Source organism: Leptinotarsa decemlineata, unplaced genomic scaffold, assembly GCF_025532065.1.
Source record: "Leptinotarsa decemlineata unplaced genomic scaffold, Ldec_3_MD MMD2_tig00026328_RagTag_RagTag, whole genome shotgun sequence".
Taxonomy (NCBI): Eukaryota; Metazoa; Arthropoda; class Insecta; order Coleoptera; family Chrysomelidae; genus Leptinotarsa; species Leptinotarsa decemlineata.
Window position 1 is genome coordinate 10841272 of NW_027412688.1, and position 21002 is coordinate 10862273.

General features: G+C 32.0%; 3 protein-coding genes across 7 annotated transcripts; 2 read left to right on the top strand and 1 right to left on the bottom strand.

Annotated features, from left to right (window-relative positions):
• The first annotated feature begins 402 nt into the window (after positions 1-402).
• l(2)09851 (WD repeat-containing protein 1 l(2)09851) lies at positions 403-4638 on the top strand. The gene is made up of 5 exons (XM_023160546.2): positions 403-1035; positions 1532-1750; positions 3058-3349; positions 3411-3622; positions 4466-4638. The coding sequence occupies exons 1-5, from the start codon at positions 583-585 to the stop codon at positions 4601-4603; spliced, it is 1314 nt and encodes a 437-aa protein (XP_023016314.1). The 5' UTR covers positions 403-582; the 3' UTR covers positions 4604-4638.
• On the bottom strand, positions 4593-9133 carry Pms2 (mismatch repair endonuclease PMS2). Of its 5 annotated transcripts, none has more exons than XM_023160544.2 (8): positions 8935-9131; positions 7996-8155; positions 7598-7943; positions 6266-7537; positions 6112-6212; positions 4975-5072; positions 4768-4917; positions 4593-4713 (listed from the first exon to the last, which is right to left on the bottom strand). In XM_023160544.2, exons 1-8 carry the CDS (start codon positions 9028-9030, stop codon positions 4645-4647), a joined length of 2292 nt encoding a protein of 763 aa, XP_023016312.2. In that variant the 5' UTR covers positions 9031-9131; the 3' UTR covers positions 4593-4644. The 5 variants fall into 5 exon arrangements, 3 of the variants coding, with proteins under 3 accessions (XP_023016312.2, XP_023016313.2, XP_074038122.1); XM_023160545.2 differs by lacking the exon at positions 8935-9131 and adding an exon at positions 8219-8718; XM_074182021.1 differs by lacking the exons at positions 4593-4713; positions 4975-5072 and having other exon boundaries at positions 4774-4917; positions 8935-9133.
• Positions 9134-11003: 1870 nt separating this feature from the next.
• Positions 11004-21002, top strand: LOC111505692 (nurim homolog). The gene is made up of 5 exons (XM_023160543.2): positions 11004-11237; positions 11297-11469; positions 12541-12708; positions 16220-16353; positions 16406-21002. The coding sequence occupies exons 1-5, from the start codon at positions 11093-11095 to the stop codon at positions 16548-16550; spliced, it is 765 nt and encodes a 254-aa protein (XP_023016311.2). The 5' UTR covers positions 11004-11092; the 3' UTR covers positions 16551-21002.

A 21002-nucleotide genomic window follows, 5' to 3' on the forward strand; every position in this document is an offset into this window, starting at 1 on the left:
AGCAAGTGATGGCGCTAAACAAAGATCACAAGAAGTGTTAGTTTTCAATGTTGGAGTTGAGAATAAATTTTATCGATTTCGTAAATTTGTCGATGGAATGAGGAGTTTCTTATTGAATGGTTCTGGTGTGAAGATTGATTTAAAAAACAGTGACCAGTGGAGCTTTTTTAACTGCTCACTGCTTAAGTTTGTTGACCCCTCAACACCAAAGTGCCGCCAGATGAGTGTCTTCTTTAAGGTATTCTGTGACTGGATTTTCTTCAAACTCACTGCCTCTAGTTAATATCATTCGTCATTCTTGAACGTTCGTCAGAAATAGCCCTAGTTGCTGAGGCCGTCCAATGGAATGAAGAGAAGAAATAAGAAGAAGAACGTACATAACAAGATTTATACTTAAGGTCGTTTAGTATTCTGTGATCACAGTAAAAGGTATTTGCCACTGTGATTTGGGGCTTACCTAAAGCTATAGTTTGTTTGACAGTTTGACTTTTAACCTCAAATATTTGAATCTTTCAAACAAAATAATATATTTAATTTAATTCCATATATAGGAACACGTGCAATTGTAATTAAGAATCGAAAATGTCTGATGAAGATATGGATGTTTTAGAAATGGAAGAGAATGAAAAAATAGCAGAGTCTTCTGCATGTGAAGATCATGAAACCAGTACCGAGGAAACTAAAGATGTTTATCTACCTGGTAAACCATTAGAAGAGGGCGAGGAACTTGTTTGTGATCAAACTGCATACGTAATGTATCATCAAGCTCAGACTAGTGCTCCATGTCTCAGTTTTGACATAATTAGGGATAATTTTGGAGATAACCGAGAACTCTTTCCTCTAACAGCATATGTGGTTGCTGGCACTCAAGCTGCACAGTCTCAGACAAATAATGTTATTGTAATGAAACTATCCAATTTACATAGAACAAATCAAGATGAAAATGATGATTCTGATGAGGAAGATGATGATCATGAGGATCCTAAAATGACTGGAGCTCTAATCAGACATCAGGGAGGTGTTAACAGAATTAGGGTAAGACATCTGAATAATTTGGTTTCTAGCACTTGCAGGCCTGAAACACAGTCTCACAGAAACTAAAACCAATTTGTTTTAATGACTTGCCAGTTTTCAAATATTTTTCAATTGATAGTACGTATTTTACTTCACCGAGTATGAATTTGAATTTTAAACTTGACAATTTGATCTAGTTTTGGACATGAAGCCACTCAAAAGTGGTAGGCACCAATAAATTCATTATTTCTATAACTCAATTCTGGCAATAAATACTCATAAAACGATACCTTCTTTCCAAGTTCGCATGCTATGAACTTTTATTCACCCATTCATTTCACAAAATGAATAAACACTTCTATTTCACCAAAATAATCCTATTTTTAGAATCTTATTTTAAAATATTGTGAAATTTTTGTACTTGAATTATAAAAATTATTGAACTCAAATTTATTTCACTTGGCTTGGCTTACTAGGCTTTAAATTTTATGTATTTATTAAATTTCTCTTGTTGTAGGTTACCACAATAGATAATAAGGTAATTGCTGCCTCATGGAGTGAGTTAGGTAGAGTGAATATTTGGAACATTTCTCCGCAAATTGCAGCTGTTGATGATGACCAATTACTTTCCACTTATAACAAAGAAAATAGAGCAAATTCTACTACTCCACTCTTCACATTCAACGGTCACCAAAAAGAAGGTTTTGCTTTGGATTGGAGTCCTACAATCAATGGGGTAAATAGTTTCAAAAGATTTTTTATGAATAATTTACTTTTCCACAGTGATATCAGTTAGGAAGGAAGATAGCATTTTTTTAAATTCGGCAGGTATCTACAATGAAAGAAAGGTCTAGATAGAAGAATTTAAAAATACGTGTGGTGGCTCTTCCTGATTGTGAATTTGATAATAAATAACATCTGAATGATAAAAGGATTCGTGATGCACTGTTTGGAGCCTTCAGTGTAGTAACGAATATTACTGGAGTTTTATCCCAAGGTGGTAAAATAATGGTTGGTTGTTGGGATAAAACTCCAGTAATATTGATAACACGATGTCTTACAATTTTTTTTTGAGTGTCGATGGCATCGACCGCTAGGTCTTCAGCTTCGTGTTCTGGGTAAACAATGTTAATAACTTCCCGAGTCACCTAGGAAACATCATGGCTTTGAGACAAACATCTGGTCGAGTTTGGAATCGAACTCACTGCCTTTGGATTGTGTGTCGGGCGCACTATCCCTATACCAATTCACCGCTGTACAAAAATTTATTATTTAAATATATCAATCATCATTAGTAAATATTCCATTAAGAAAATAAAACAATGGTGAAATGCAATATCTCATGCAAAAACAATCTTTCTGAGAAACTCATTTGAATTCTTCAAGATGAACAATATAAGGTTTGTAGATCCTCGAGGCTAGACTTATTGAAGTTAAAGTCATCAGTTGAAATTATTTGTTTGTTTTGATTTACTTGTCAGTTTCAAATTGAATTCCTGACTGAAAAATAATGATACTATGTATTTCTGGCTGTTTTTGGGGTATGTAACTTTCCACAATATTGAAAATTAAACAAAGCTAAATCTGCTGAATATGAACTGAGGAAGGGTCCAATTAGTAACTTGTTGCATTTACAAATTCCACCTACACTAAAATGGAAGATTGAAAATATAAAATTTTAAAACGTAACATTTTCAAAGCGTTCCGGAAAGTAATCCGTTTCCTTTCTCAAAATCCAAAAAATGCACTTGTGCGTTGGGTTTTGTTCATGTTGAAAGAAATTTCAACATATAGTTTCTAATCAATTAGTCTCAATTTGTCAGATAAATTGGGATTAAACAATATGTCAGAACAAAAGTTATATCTCGAAATCTCAGCGACTGGCTTAGTAAACTTTTCAGATTATACTTTTGCAGATTATCTATTGACTTGGTTTTATTTTTCAGATTGTGGAAGTTTGAATACCTATAAACAGCAAGAAACATTGCTACTCAAAAAATATCTTACAGATGATATCATTTGTTTTTCAATTGAATATTTTAGGTATTAGCTACTGGAGATTGCAAACAAGCTATCCATATATGGCGGCCTACTGAAAGTGCAACCTGGTCAGTAGATCAGAGACCTCTAATAGGTCACACAGACTCTGTAGAAGAGGTCCAATGGTCGCCTAATGAAAGGCATGTGTTAGCATCATGTTCCGTAGATAAAAGTATCAGAATTTGGGATACTAGAGCCCAGCCTAGCAAAGCTTGCATGATCACAGCAGAAAATGCCCATCAAAGTGATGTCAACGTAATGAATTGGAACAAAAATGAACCTTTCATTGTAAGTGGTAGGTATCCCTCAATCACCTCAATTTCGACTGTAACTACAAAACTGTTTTATTATTTTAGGTGGTGATGATGGTATCATACATATTTGGGATTTGAGAAAGTTTCAAAGTAAAGTTCCTCTGGCTACATTCAAACACCACATGGATTCTGTTGTTACAGTTGAATGGCATCAAACTGATTCAACGCTGTTTGCATCTGGAGGAGCAGATAACCAAATTGCTCTCTGGGATCTCTCTGTAGAAAAGGATGCAGAAGGCAGCGAGGATGTTGAGGTGTGTATTACTAAAGTTTATTCATTTATATGAAATAATAGTTACTGCCGAATTTAATATTGAAATGTACTGATTAACGGAAAAACAATTTTAAACTTATCCAATTGAATAACAACTCAAAATTCCAATCTTCGAAAGTTAATGAATGTTTTTGATAATTAGGATGTGATTAAACAAAACATTTGAATGCTTTTAGGTTACCTTTTACGAGGCTGACTGATCATTTTGTAATCAATTATTGAGTGAATTGAAAATTTTTTACATATATGTTCCTTAAAAATAACAATAGTTCAAATGTGTGTAACTCAAGCCAACACAATCAAAGATACAAGTTTTGTTAAAAAAAATTCTACATTTTGTTCTGATCAAAACAAGGTCTCATTTACTTGTGATGCACTGTTTGGAACTTTTGGTGTAGTAATGAATATTACTGGAGTTTTATCCCAACACCAATTTGATCTTCCTCTAATAATTTATGTGGCAATATATACTATATATATATATATATATATATATATATATATATATATATATATATATATATATATATATATATATTGCCACATATATCATATATATATGACATTTTCAACTGTTTTTACACTACCTTTTTTTTAAATATATGAGATAATGTATTTGTTTAGTATTATTAACTGAGCATTCATTATTGTTTGTGTATTTTTTTTGTATTTTTATTTTGTCTTTCGACCAGTCGAAACCTCGACCTAAAGATTAATAATATAATTATCATTATTGGCTCCACAAGTCAAAATTATTGTCAACAAATTTCAAATTTGTAAAGTATCTATTAAGGTTGTATAACTGAATCAATTATATTTTCAGGGCCTTCCACCACAGTTATTATTTATTCATCAAGGACAACACAACATCAAAGAACTACACTGGCATCCCCAACTTCCAGGTGTCATAATCAGCACAGCAGAGAGTGGATTCAATATATTCAGAACAATAAGTGTTTGAACTATTTTTTTATTAAAACTTTTATTACACAAAAATGAATTTCATTCAGGATTTCCTATCAGGTCCAAATTAATGAGATGTCGCATGGTTGGCCTTCCATGTGGGCAATTCTATGAAAAAAATATTGTAAGCCATACACAATACTCTCCTTCATAATTACCTACCCATGGTTGGTCAATTTGTCCCATGTGGTCAACTAGTCGCCTCATATCTGATTTTGATAAATGTTTGCCGATCATAACGGAACTTCTACAAGCCCTTGAAGCAAACATAGCTCTTACTCTACTCGGTCTGCACATTTTATGATTGAAACCCTACAGAATAAATAAAATGCAGTCAGAATAAAAATGTGTTTTTCAGGTACAAGTCACCTGTAACATGAATAGCATTTCATCAATATCGTCCTTTCCAAAAACGAAATTTCTGCTTACAGGTATTGCTGTTAAATGAACTTTCTTTGTACAGGGTGCTGCAGAAAAATGTTAATCATTAATATACAATTTTCTTATATACATTACAGAATTTGATCAACCGATTTTTATAAAAAATTTCCATGGACGAATGAACTTTAGTAATTTCCGTGTAATTCAATGTTGATATCCCTGAAAGTAGTTGTTTCGGATGAACTTTTTCTTTCAGTTTGTATCTGAAAGATGACCTACACATCTTTGTTAGGAGTTTTATTTTATCAAAATCAATTACTTTCTCTATTCAAAATGTTCCCATATTTTTTTGAATAATGATGGAAAAGTAGAAAGCCAAGAGCTTTATCGCAATGACTAATAGATGTATATTACATCTCATAGTCAAAGACTAATTAAAAAAAACAGAAATAAAACTCGAAATTGAACTTTTTTATGGTCAATGAAAACATCTCATGCTAAGGTGAGTCTAACCCATAAAAAGACCATAGTAAAATATAGAGGCCACTTGAGTATGATATAATGATAAAACTGTTCTTTTAGTAAGTAATTTGTTCAGATGACGAAACATATGTTAAGCATGTTCACCAGTTCCAAGAATAGTAGTTTTTTTCTCTAGTGCTTAGTTTAGTATTGAGAGTAACATTCAACTGTACATATTTTTTGAACATTATAATTATTACTTGTGATGCACTGTTTGGAACCTTTGGTGTAGTAATGAATATTACTGGAGTTTTTTCCCAACACCAAATCGTTATTTTTAACACCTCGACAAGTGTTTCAATCACCAAGTGATCATCTTCAAAGAGGAAGATTAAATAAGAATAATTATTAGTTTTTGCGATATTGAAGTGAGAATATACTATTCTAGTTTTTCTCAATTTTCTGATAGTATGAAATAATTGGATATATGTCAAAGTGAATATCTCAGGCAAACTTGTTGATTCCATTTACATATTGGAAATATATTGTACATTTTACAATTTTAACTATGTACCTTAACACTTATAAATATTAGGATAACAGATAAGTGGTAGTAGCAGAAGTTATTCATAAAAAAAATTGATGCAGAATCACAATACACACCCGATTCATCTATTATGAACGAGAACCCATTTTTCTTGAAAATGTCCAAATTTTCTATCAAAAGGTTTTCACTGCCTGTAGTTAGTTCCAGGGCTTTGGGGCTGAAAGCAATAAAAATGTATTACATATTAATTATCAAGAAAATATTACTAACTTTACCAAAACCTGGCTGTCAATGACAGTATTCAGTTGGAGCTGCTCGAAGTTGTATTTTTCATCAGTAGCATGTTGATCGATTATAAATAAATCATTGCTCAATTTTGTTATAATGAAACCTAGATTAAACTGCCCGACAATTTCCATTTTACTAAAATCCGTTTTCTGAATCTGTTTTTGAAGTTCTTCTTCTGCTGATTTGTTACTATCGGGGCTGATTTCTGATCTGAATTTTACCGTGATGCTTTTATCTTTTTTTGGATCGTCCTTGGTTTCCAAAACTTTTTTTATTTGATCAAGGGTGATATTAAAAACTACAGATTTTTTCATTACATTATTCTCAACAGGCTGATCAAGACTTATTTCCAAATTGTTGGTTTCCGATTCCTTATTTTCTTCTGTATCAATAAGTTGTTCTCGATCTTTTTTACCTGATAATTGACAAGCTAATTCTATTAACATTTCCAGATCTTTTTCAGCTTCGGATTCTACATCATCTGATTTATTTTGGATAGTTTCTTTTTCTTGGTAATCTCTCTCTACTAAAGTATCGTCAATATTATCTGAAATTTTATTTGAGAAAAATGAAAATGAATTGAGAGATTTTCTAGGGCTGGGATCTGTCTTCGATCGCTTCTTGAACATTTCCCTTATACTACCATTTTTTATTGTATGTTCTGTCAAACTTCTCTTGATACCTCTCTCTGGCTTACTGCTGAAAGGAATCATTTTGGAAATATCCAAGTTTTGCATTTTATAAGTCGAAGGAAATGTCTTGAATGCTTCTAGTAGTGATTGCTTGATGGTTGCTAATAGTATTTTTTCATTTTCAACAAATACCTGCCTTTTATCTGGTGTCACATTGACATCGACTAATAGAGATGTTGAAACAATATTCAAATATACAAAGGGATACTGGTGACAATTGAACTGTTTGTATGTTTCATTGACAAGTTTCATTATTTTTGTAGGTTCCACAGGACGCGAATTTATGTAGTAAAACTGTCTATCTGTGGCACTTCGGCCACTTCCATGAGTTACACTAGATATTAGAAACTCAAAGGTGAATGGAAGTTGCTCCTCTGCAGCTAATTTTACCCCAAATTCACTTGAAATGTGGTCATCTGGCATAGCAACCTCAACGTCAATCAATGAAGAAATTTGTTTTGATCCAAAAATATTGATAACATTTTCTCTTACACTTTGTTTACCATCTGTGGCAACAACAGTAGTTTTGACACCCTTACTGGTAACATTGGTACAAGTAAACCTTAAATAGTAAAATGGACAAATCAATATTTCAGAAAATTATCAGATATATACATCTTACTTGATTCCTTTCGAAACTAAGCAATATGCATAAAGAAGTTGACACATTTTGCTGAATTCCCTCTTCAAATTTTTCATGAATTCTTTTCGCCTCACAGGTAACGAAGAAAACAAGTTTTTCAATGTTACCGTTGTACCCTGCTCTCTTGCAGTTGTGATTTGACTCAATATTTCACCATTACGATTGTACGTGATTTTAGTGGCGTGAATTGCAAGTTCGTGTCTTGTACTAATCATCAAGTCAGATAAAGCACAAAGAGAACTTAAGGCCTCTCCTCTAAAACCTAAGGTTCCTAAATTTTGCAAATCACTGAATTTGCTGATTTTAGATGTATAGTGTTTCAAAGCTAAAACAAGACAATTTGAAATCATTAAAAAATATCATTAATAAGTATTTACTTAATGCTTTGAAGTTTTCACTCATGACACCAGATCCATTATCAGATACTTCCAGAAGTTCTGATCCATATTCTACTAGATGGATATTTACTATAGTAGCTCCTGCATCTATGGAGTTCTCTACCAATTCTTTCATTGCAATAGCCAAACTCAGTACTACCTAAAATATATGTTTTCATAAGATGATCTATTTTTTTGGCATAAAACCTCAAATACTAATTACCTCTTGTAATAATAACGAAACTAGAACTGAAGCTAGTTCAATAAAATGAGTAATGTAAGGCTAGAGTAAATGTGGGAAACTTCCAAAGAAGGGAAGAACAAAATAACAACAATAAAAACTCATACACATACGTTTCTTTTAGATACAAATTGAAAGAAAAATGCTTTTTGAAATAACTACTTTCATATGAACATTGAATTTAACGAAAGAAAAAAATTATTTCGAAACACCTATTGTATTGAATTACGAGTGTATTTTTCCGAATTTTCGAAGTACAGCATTGAGGATGATAGTTTCTACGTACTCTTTCATATATCAAATTGCATAGCATTCAAAACTGAATGTGAGAAAAATTTGCAAATAATAGTTGTATGCATTCAACTATAAAGTTCAGGAAATACTTTAGAATTTTTATGACCCTTGTGACAAAACCACTTTGATCTAAACCTCCCTCATCCCTCCGTTAAGTAAAACATTCAAAGAATCATTCATTTTAAAATGATTTTTATCAATTATGATGAATTTATGATGAATCATAAAAAAAAAGACTTCAAGAACAGAATAATGACAGTGGGAAAGAGAAAGAGTGGATAAAGTCTAAAAGTTTGACTTCAGAATAATAGCTGCCGCGGCATTAGCCAGAGACATCCGGAGATCTTATTCAATCAGTTATTAGAAAACTTTGGTTTCAATTTTAATGAAATCATTCTTTATACCTGTCCAGAACATATTCGATGTACTGTATCCCGGTTAATTGCTTTTATTAAATTATCACTGTTGAGTTCAATTATGGGCTTAACTAACTCTTCCATTTCAAGATTTTCCACCTCAACAACAAAAAAAATTCAAAACAAAACATACAGTACATAATACAAATTTTCAATGTGACCAACACGAACGCTGCTTCGATCCCTTTCTAAATAATAGCAATAATAGTCACTGCCTTCGATGTTCGATGAGGGCGCGCGTGTGTTCAACGATTGATGACGGTAAACACTGCGATTATTACAAACGTAGTAAAGTATACTTTATATACAATATATAGTTATGCATATATAAATAATTTAAATAGGTATATAATTTTATAGTGAGTCATGTATTATAATTTGATATATTCTAATAATAACTTTTTGAATACTTTTAAGGAATTCACATGTTTTATTTCATCAGGTAACTTATTGAAACTATCTAGACCTTTAAAGAACAATGAATTCATTCCACTCTTATAGTTTGTTCGGGATCTATAAAATGTATTACATGTTCTTGTGTTATATGAATGAATGTCACTATTTCGAACTAAATATCTGCTAAGATAAACTGGTTGTATCCCACTCGTAATTTTGAAGATAAAAATTATGCTCAAATAATACATTCTTTTATGTACCGGCTGCCACTGTACAGTATTCAACATAGATTCAATTAGGGGTATACTGGTTGCATCTCAAAATGATTATCATACCTCGATTTTGTAGTTTCTGCAACTGTCCCATTTGATTTTGATTGAATAGATACATTAATGTGGCACAGTAGTCAAAGTGTGGCCTTATTATGCAGTTGTAACATGTTGGTCTAGCAAAAGTTGATAAAGATTTTGAAATTCTAGAGAAAAAATACATTTTCTTACATATCTTTCTAATGATATATTCGGCATGCTTATTTAAATTTAATTGATGGTCTATAATAAATCCCAGGTACTTAATTTCATTTACAATTGTGAGTTGATTATTGAATATGCTGATATTAACGTCGTTAGTATCAATCTTTCTTTGACTCGAATTTGTTGTAACAATCATTGCCTTAGATTTATTGATATTCAATTTGAGTTTATTCACTTGTAGATATAATTCAATGTTTTTTAAAGATATATTGATATTTTGTACAGCTTTTTTTAAATCACAGTTTTCCGTATATACAAGGGTTTCATCAGCAAATAAATTAATATGGTGTGAACCAGATACATAGTTGATATCATTTATATAAATAATGAATAGCACTGGTCCCAAAACACTACCTTGTGGTACACCTATTTCATTTATAATTTGATCTGACATTACATCACAAATTTTAGTAATTTGACTTCTTTGCTCAAGATAACTAATGAATGTGTAAAATAAAATACTTTCATAAACGTGAAGAAGGAAAAACTATAACGATATGTAAAAGTCAGTGGACAGGATTTTCTTTTTGTTTCACCATTCGAATATTTCCGATAGATTTTCGTTATATATTATTTGGAGAGAAGTGAGAGATATTCGTAACTATTTTTGCAGATTGTCTATCTTGTGTCAAATGATTACTTGTTTAGTAATTACATGTGTGAAAGTCATTTTTATAGTTATTTCAATGATTTCTGTGTATTTTATGCTTAAGAGACTTGTACAATATCCATTCGACTAGAAAGGAAATGACATAATTTTTATAAAAGTTTTTGTCTGACATGTGTGAACAAACACGTGTGTGAAATTCATGAAGTTTTTATCAGGTTTTATGTAACCATGAATATATTACCAGTTCAAAACCTTGAAATTAAAAGTGAACCTGTTCGTATAGAAATTTCTGAAAAAGCAGCCCAGAGAATGTCAGACGTGTTTTATTTGAAAAATTATATTGGCAATGACTTATTAGTAGTTTCAGTAAACAATTATTCTGTGGCTCTGGTTCTATACTGTGGAGCGAATGTGTATGGTAATCATTTCGTGCTGAGCTGTAAATCAGTGTCAAAAGGAAAAAAATTCAACTCTGGCAAATTGCTCAAGAAGCAAAGCCATAAAGTAAACAAGCGAGCAACGAGCAAGACAGAATACAGAATAAAAAACAAACTCTAAAATTAGGTTAAGTGCATAACGTAACGTAAACAAACACTAGAAATAAAATATGGGGTTTAAGCGAAATCTATGGAATTTGGTAAAATTACTATTGTGTGGATTTGGACTTATATCTACTTTTTATACGGTCATTGAATTTACATATTTTCTATCCATTCCTAACTACACCATTATAAATGAGTCCCATCGAGAAGGTAACATATTAAATATGAGTTATAGCACAAACTTTTTAACTCATGCCAGTTATTTTTAGTTCCTTGGGAAAAAACATCTCTGGCCATGTTACGTAATATGGCATTATTAACACTATTTATTATTCAACATTCATTATTGACATCAAAAAAGATTAAAGATGCCTTCAGTGCCTACCACTTGCAAGAAATATTTCGGAGTCTATACGTAATTGCCACTTCTGGAGTATTATTGGTACGTATTTATGTATATGTCGCTAGCGATTTACCTTGGTTTCAACAAAAGTGTTTAAAAAGAATAGTCTAATTTATGCCTCTTAGTGTAAAATTTGTTTTTCATATAGAGATCAGTTCAAGGCGTTTCAGGTTGTACCTGGAGAATCGTAGCCAGTTGTTATACACTAACCACTATTCACAGTTTGCCCCAAGATTTATTATTACAACCTCTTTTATTCTTACTATATCATCACTGTGTAGATGCCACTATTACAGTTTAGTACAACATTGATGAAGTTTCTTTGCCCAATGAGACTCAACAAGAACTTGAAATAATAAAAACCTGAAAGTGATAACTAACTTTTATTTAATATCCCACAACTAATCTGTTAACTTTTAGGTGTGAATCGGATACCATAATACTAGATTCATGAATCAATAGTAATTCTACCTGCACAAATTCTTAGGTCTACCATGTTGATAGTAGCTTGATAATCAAGGAACATTGTTCTTGATACATAATCACTATAACAAATGAGAAAAATTGTTATTTTGAAATACTTGAACTTACCAGCATTCAAGTCTTGCATTACCAATTCCCAAACGAAGACTGGTAAAGGGCTCTATTATATATAATGTGTTAAAAATATTCATCTGCCTTCAAATCAGGAATCGAGTGTGTAAATTGCTTTTGCCCATGTGCAGTGTCAAAATTCTAAAAATTACCCATGTATATGTTGATTCGCTAAATTCAACCAGAGGTAATACATATCATCAAAAAAAGGTTGGGTTTACTTAGTTGTTTATAATTTTTATGATTGAATATGATGAATTGGCATGCACAGTTTAGGTAACAATAGTGCTGCATACAATATCTGCTGTCTTCATGAAAATTTCATAATTGAAGTTGAATGAAAGATAAAAGTTGATCCTTCATGAATCCACTTAATTTAAAGCAGTGAAAAATAAATATCTGATGATACAAGACAGTTTTGAGAATACATTTTCATGGATGGTATAGTTTGTGGTTGATAATTAATCATTATCTCAGTGCTGAAATTGCATAACTAATTACTTTTTTTTTTAACAGTATTTGATGAAACATTGGAATAGTACACCAAATGTCATTTTGTGGAATCTCAACTTGAAATACAGGCCAATATGGTGGATGTACATTGGGATTCATGGCTTAGCATGGATCACCATTTATGTTGGAAATATTTGTTGTGATGTTACAGAATTGTTAGGATTGAAACAGGTATGAATATTGTTAAATATATATGCTTTTGTATCGAATCTACAACATTACTACATTACTATTCTTGGGTTGAAATATAAAATCACTCAATAAAACACCACCAAGTGAACTTTGATTGTGAACTGGTCAACAAAACTTCTGAATTTATCCTGACTACAATTGTAAACCAAATATACTTTCTTACCAGGTAGCCCTTTTTATTTACATTGGGTTGTTTCAAAACTTTTGCCAGTTTTTATGAGTCTACTTTGAACTGTAATACCTCAGTGAATCATTCAATTTAATCGTAATACGTGTCATTTGAATTAGTGCATTTTTGCCAACGTAACACGTGTCAAATAATTCCGTCAGAATGAAAATGGTGGGCTCCGTTTTAGCTTGGTCCTGATTTAGTAAAGGTTCTATCAGTGAGAAAGTCGATTGGTGAGTATGGTGGGTGAGGCGTAAGTTCGACTCCATATTCGTGACGGTGATTTGTGAAACGTGCGGACGGGCGTTGTCGTTGACCAGTGCCAACTGCCGCAACTGACCACCATACAGTGACATTTTTTTTGTTGGTGGGTTTTTGGCTTTGGAAAGTGCCTGGTGGCTCATCGGTGTTCAACCACTGTCCTGAAAATCTTCTGTTGTGGTAGAGTATCCACTTTTCATCATAAGTGACGATCAGTTCCAAAAAAGGATTGTTTTGGTTGCGCGAAAGCAAAGAAGAATAGATCTCGAAACGTGACAATTTCTGTCGATCATTAGAATCGTGAGGCACCCACGTTTTGAGTTTCTTGACCTTTCCAATACGTTTTAAACCATCAAAAATCGCATGGGAGCTGACGCTGTTCTACTGCTATCCAACTTACCGTTTGTGAGGTTAGTCTCCAACTCCAACAGGATCCTCAAATCTTTGTCTTGGATTTTATATGGAATTTACTTTGAATTGAATACTGGTGAAGTAGCCGCCGCAATTTTTTGTGATATTTCAAAGGCGTTTGATTGCGTCCATCTTAAAATTTTACTAAAAAAACTTCATAAATATGGATAATATGGATGTAGAGATGTAACGAACACTTGGTTCGAATCATACCTTTCAGGTCGGAGTCAAATGGTGAGGACAACATAACTCTCAGAGAACAGGGCCATTGAATCTGGTGTACCACAGGGTTCTGTGTTAGACCCTATTCTATTTCTGCTATATATGAATGACATCTCTATTATTGACATATCTGGTAGTTTCACACTATTCACGGAAGATACTACAATATTGTGGAATGAAAGAAACGCAGTGGAGCTAAATAAAATAATATCATCCGACTTGAAGAAGGTGAAGAGCTGGTGCGATGCAAATTTACTCTCTCTCATTGCATCCAAAACGAATATAACATCATTCAAATGTTCTCTTAATGAAATTCCAATAGATGCTGTAATATTACAAACAAATTAAACACAAAATTTCTCGCTGTATTCATTGATAATGGGCTGAAATTTGATGAAACCGTAAACAACTCAAGAGTAAGATCTCCTCTGGATGTTATGCAGTAAGAGTGGTTTCAAATGAGTTGGGTTTCCATATCGCAAATACCATTTACCATGCACTCATTGAATCTCGACATGTTATGGAATACCATTTTGGGGAGCATGCAACTCATCCCTTCTCTCTACTGTATTGATATTACAGAAGAGGACACTAAGATGTCTCTGTAAAGTAAAACCCAGTGAATCGTGCAGGAACTTGTTCACTGCCAATAAAATTTTAACAGTCATCACACTTTTAATCCTAGAGACGGTTTGCTTTATTTATAAACATAAATCGAAGTTCAACTTTGCCTCTACTCCTTATGCTACTCGTAATAGCAATTATACCTTTAGACTTCCCATCCCAACTTCGAATTTAATCAAAGATTCCATATACTGAGATGGTGGTAGGTTGTTCAATCATTTACTATTAGAAATGAGATCTGCAAATCTAAGCAACATTCATTTTGAAAAGGCGGTGAAGAACCTACTTGTTGATAGGCCCTATTATAGTTTGGAAGAGTATTTTAGGGAATCCTTTTAGCAATAAATTAACAATATATTCTTTGTACCATCACTTTATACATGGTGGTGTTTTATGTATACATTTTTAGAACTTTTTCTATATTTACATTGTATTTCTTGGACGTTATCAATAAGATGCAAATTTTCGAACAATAAAGTATATTTTGATTTGATTTGATTCCTGTAGCTCGACTACTTTGGGGCATGAACGGAACGAAATTTAGCAAACCACCTTCGAACAGTGCGTTGATTAAAACTGTCGTTGCCAAATGCCTGTTTAATTTTTCGGGCTGTTGGCCTTTGGTTCAATTTGAATCCGTAGAGAAAAATTGACCAAAAATAGCTTAATGACATCATATAATAAGCCTAAAAGAGGCAAAAAATTAAAATTTGAAAAAAAATTAATGGCATTAATGTATAGGATACACAATTCTTTATCGATCGTTATATACCACACAAAACCAGTAGAATACATTTTTATTAAGATATGGAGCTACAAAACACAAGATATTAAAACGGACAAAACTTTTGAAACAACCTAATACTATGCTAATATGAAATTTAAATCTATCTCCAAATTTTAAAGTACAAAATTCAGAAAACACTGAGAATTTGTTATATACTTTTGATTTATTGAAAAAAAAAACGGAAATTATAGGTTTTATTGACCATTTTCTGGGACTGTCACCGTCCACAATCTGAAAAAATAAATTTGTAATGAAGAATACACTTGTAGTAAAGGCTAACTTCTAGCTGACATTGAAAAGTTACTGCAAAATTAAGAATTTTACGGGGCTGCTGCAGGATTAAAAATCAGTAATACCATGAAATGACACAATAGCAGTAAACTGATATTAGCGATTTTGGGCTACGTCTGATATTAGAGATTCAGAAACCAAAATTCGACTGCAGAATTGAAAATCATCCATACCAGAAAGAAGCATAATGGCAACAAACTGATATCGGAGAACACCTTGTACTACATCCAATGTTTGAAAAGTCACTTAATAACTTTGACGTATTTAAAAGTTTTGACATCTATAGACAACATTTGAAAATGACACTTTCGATAAATAAAACAGAGCTGCCATAGTTCGCTCTCCCAAACGTCAAAATAAAATTCAAACCTTTTTTTCAAGTGGCAAAATTATTTAAAACACGTTACTGATAAGGAGAGGTACATACTTTTCTATGTGAAAAATATATTGAATTCACACATATCAAGGTAACCTGAAAGTTTGTCCTTTCTACATCTGTATAAAGTTCTTCATTACAAATTTTTTATTGTTTCAGAATTTTGGATTATTATTAAAAATCTTTTTCAACCAACTGTTTTTTAGATAAATTGATGGATGTAGCCGTTACTACGTGAAAAGAGAAATGAAAAGTTCTATTTCTATAAAAGTGGTAAAAAACATAGAAATTTTCATTTCTCTTTTCATTGTTTTTTAGATGTTAAATTCACTTAAATCATATATTTTAGGTTTACTACAGTATTGTGAACCTACCGGATCCTAATGTTAGAAAATCCATTCAGTTACAAAGGCTCAATTCTCACATGAGACATCCCAGCTTCTTGGCATTTGTGCTTATATTTTGGTTATATCCAATAATGAGGTAAGGTGAATTTTTTTGAATATTAATTTGAAATAATTTGGACTGTTTTCAGCTTGGATAGAATATGGCTTGCCTCAATTTTCACAGGATACATGTATTTGGGCTGGAATCCCGATGAAAGTGATTATTACTACCATAAATATCAATTTGATAGAAAACACCATGAATTGGAGCACATGAAAAGACATGAATACTGAGCTAGCCCTTTTTTGGGAGATTCATATTGATCCTTGAACAATAAAGTATGCACATCAGGTCATCAGATTACAAGAGATATGAGTGTGTAGTTAGGCCAAAATTCTCACCCGGTTTTTATCTTACTAAACTTAGACCAATCGTTTCAATAAGCAAAGGAATGTTGAATACTTAGTTTTATTTATTTATGACAAGCAACAACCATTAGGGTTTGGTTGATACGTGGACAATGGACATAATAGTATTTTTTTGTTTGATGAATTTTCATTTATATATTTGAATGCTTGCAGTTCACCAGATAATATTCTTTTCATGGAAAACATTCGGTGATTTATGTTTAAACTTAAACTAGGTTATGGTTTGCATATAGGAAGAGAATTCTAAATTTCATTAGTTCGGACTTCCATTGTCTAATATAATATAAATTGATTTGAAATACGTGAAAGAATCTGTTAAAAAATTAAAAAAGTTTAGCTGAAAAATAACAATTATATTAAAAAAAATTAAAATGAAATAAAATACAAGCAACAACCAAAAATAAAAAAAAAATATCGACACAAGACGAAAATTATCAACAAGAAATGAATATTAAAAATTAAAAGATTCCAAACCAAATTACTTCACGACGTTTCGATTGTATCCACAAACGTCTTCGGGTGTGTTAATAGTTTAATTTTTTTTTTATTTTTGGTTGTTGCTTGTATTTTATTTCATTGTAATTCCAGTTTTTTTGCTTAATATAATTGTTATTTTTCAGCTAATCTTTTTTAATTTTTTACAGATTCTTTCAGGTATTTCAAATCAATTTATATCACATTAGACAATAGAAGTCCTAACTAATGAAGTGTACCATGAAACATTGTCAACTATCTTCAAACAGAATTCTAAATTTCAATATGGTAGTAGGAATGGCACATGTTGTAAGAATTCTGAAGTCTCTTTCTAGATTTTACAAACTGTACCTGATTTTCATTAAAACCCATGAAATGGATCAAAATGATCCTAAGCTAACGCATAAATGCATTTTTACAACAGATAGATGTATAAAGCAACCCTTCGTAGGACAAATATGAGCATACATACTTTCTTAGAAAATGAATATTCTGTATTGAAATTCGAAACATCTATCTCTCCTAACGTTCCTACACAGCAGAATCTGGATAACCCCTGCCGGTAAATAACTAATCCAATGCCCATCCTGATATTAGCCAAGGAGTTAGTTATTTACTATTGCATTTCCATATACCAAAGTAAAAAATCGAAAGTTCTCGGTGACCTCGAAACGAAGTGTGGAGTCAATTTCGTTCTTTTATCATAGGCGTGTGCTCATATAACAACGAAATGTAAGGTTATTATAGAATATTTTGTGGTAAATTACTTATAACCAATATATTCGCTGATAACAACAGCGAATAAACTAAACACAATATCAATTTCCGACCGTTTATTATAACTAATCCGATGTCCGTGGTACCGTCAAATCCTTCGATACTACAGCACTGAACGCGTTGGATGGGAGTCTCATCCTAAGAGCGGTTGAAGGTCCCCGACAACTCGGGCGGATCACGTGGTAAGAGAGCCTACTGTTGTATTATTCTACTGTGCCCACGCAGGGAAAAAACATTCCCGTATGCTGTGACTCTTAACATATATGTTTTACCATTGTTTCAAATGTATTTTTACTCCAATTTGTTATATTTTGAATACTATTTTTACCATGTTTCTTACCTGCAGTTGATATAGTAAAGAAATTGATAAGATTGAAGGTAAAAGAAATAACTAGTTTATTTCTTGTCATGGAAACTCTATTCTCATACATATTTGAATCTTGAAAGATATGAAGAGTTCGCAAAATTTACTGTTTTTAAGTTAGATATACCTCGATTTTTAAAACCACTACTGACATGTTCAAGTACAGCAACATTCAACGAAACATTCATCTCTCCCAAAGATCCCATATAGAAGGATCTGGCAAATGCCTACCAGAAAACAAATAATCTAATGTCCGCCGTGATATTATCCAGAAAAGAAGTCATTAACAAATACTGCTACAAATCTTGACATTTTATGGCAGCCACATCTTCCGCCCGAAAAATTAGTATTAAACTTGCAGCCACCTTTAGGTGATATTTTTACAGATATATAAAGGAAGTAGTTGTTTTTCGGCAGGCATTTGCAAGATCTTCACTGTATAGGAACGTTGAAAGAGGTGAATGTTTGAAATTTCAAGTTGATATATTATTTTCTTATACATTTCAAAGTTTATAATTCAAAGAAATTTGGCCTAATTGACTATTAAATTCGCTAATACTTATATGTGTGATGAGAACCAAGAAATTACCATTTTACGTAGTGTACATTCATAGTCACAAATACAGAAATCTTTGTTCAGAGGATACAATCATTACAAAACTATAAAAGTTGAGAGTATAAAAGGATATAGGTTTAATAAAAAGCCTAAATATAAAATCAATGAGTTGATGATTATGAAGATGATTATACAGATGTAAGTTCAGTGAATTTCTCTGAGTAATTGTTAATTTATGCCTGGAGAAAGTTCAATAAAGTTGACCTGGATCCATATGCACAATTATCACAATGTCTGTCAAATTTGAATTGAGTTATTATGATATCCAGTAAAACATTATAGATAAATAATGTTGATAATAGATAAATAATGCAAAATTAAATAAAGAAAGGGACGACAACACTCTTTGTAACTTGCTTTGACAATTATTCTCATGGACTTTCTCTGACACCTAAAAACATTTATGGAGTTACCCGAATGACCCCAAATTGAAATATAAGAAATAACCGAGTGAAATAATCCACAGTGTCATCAAGCTGATCACATTATTTAATCGTCTCAGAACAAACAAAATGATGGAAAGTTTGCTGGTCACAGCTTCGATATGGACAAACCACTTCAATTTGTTATCAATGACAAATCCTAAAAACTTATCACATACTTATATATTTTGAGTTTTACTTCATTCAGGCAATGCCAATGAGGAAATAGAAAAACTCAAAATTATGGAAGATAAGCCATTTTCTTATACACACTAGAAACACTATTCATATCTTGAAATCAAATACTTGAAAGAACATTCTTGATTGCAGAGAAGGGTGAATATTCTAGTCTGACCACATCATTGATGTAGAAAATGATTCAGATAAGCATAAGATTCCACTAGCAGAAGACATGGAGGAAAAGAGGGGCCTGTAAAAAGATCATCTGAGGATGGATGCATGTGCAAAACTGACCTACTTGGTGGAAGATGTGACTGCCGTAACATGTCAAATTGTGGCAGTACTTGCAAATTACGTATTAACGACTTATTTTCTGAATAATACCACAACGGACATTAGACTAGTTGTTTTCTGGTAGGCATTTGCCAGATTATATTGCATGAGAACTTTGGGAGGCATAAATGTTTTATTGAATGTGGCAGTACTTGAACTTCTCATTGGTACAGGCGACTTAAAAACAGTAAATCCTGCAAAATCTTCAGTTTTCGAAATTGAAATATGTATGAGAGTTCCCCATGAAAAGAAATAAACGAGTTATTTCTTTTACCATAGTCAGAATCGAACAACAATGCTTCAGAATTGAATTACTTCATATTTGTCCTATCAATTTCTGTTCTTTCAACTGCAGGCAGAAAACATCCCAAAAGTATTATTCAAAATATAACTAGTTAATGAAAATGCATTTGAAATTGATAAACATTCTTTTAGAGTTTTGGCATACGGGATGCTTTTTCCCTGCTTGGGGCTTTGCTCACAAGTTAGAACTGTTACAACTTCACTATAGTTGAAAAATATCCTGCCTCAGACAAATTTAATGATGGTAATTTGATGGGACCCTAGAAATGTATATTCCAATATAAAAACTTGTAATTGTAGCTGAAACGAATAGAATGCAGAAGTAGCATTAATAGATATACAAAAGAACACTTCCTGCAAGGAAGCCCTAGGGCTTTGTTCACGAAGTGGAACTGTTACCAGTTCTCTGAAGCTGAAACACATCCTGTCTTAGATGAAAGTTTTATATATGCAGTAGAGCGTCAATGAAATCAGTCAAGTACCAGACATAATTGCTGTCTTGGTTAGACCTGTTTACATTGACGAGGAGTATTACTCTGAAACGGGTCCTGCTACTGGAGGAGCATCTGCAACGATTTGCACAATAGTTTTTTCAGGCTTATTATACTGTGTAGAAATTTTCGGAGAGGTGAACTTTTTGAATTTCAATTCAAAATATTTAATTTCTGTAAAATTTTATGATTTGATGTATTTATTTCACTATTAATGACTTGTACATTATGACTATATTGTTTATATTTTTATTACAGATATATTATTTATTCTTTGTTTACTAATGAAAACAATGTTGACTATAACAAATTATATTTTTGAAAGTATTTGGAAAAAATATACATCTTTCAAGGTTA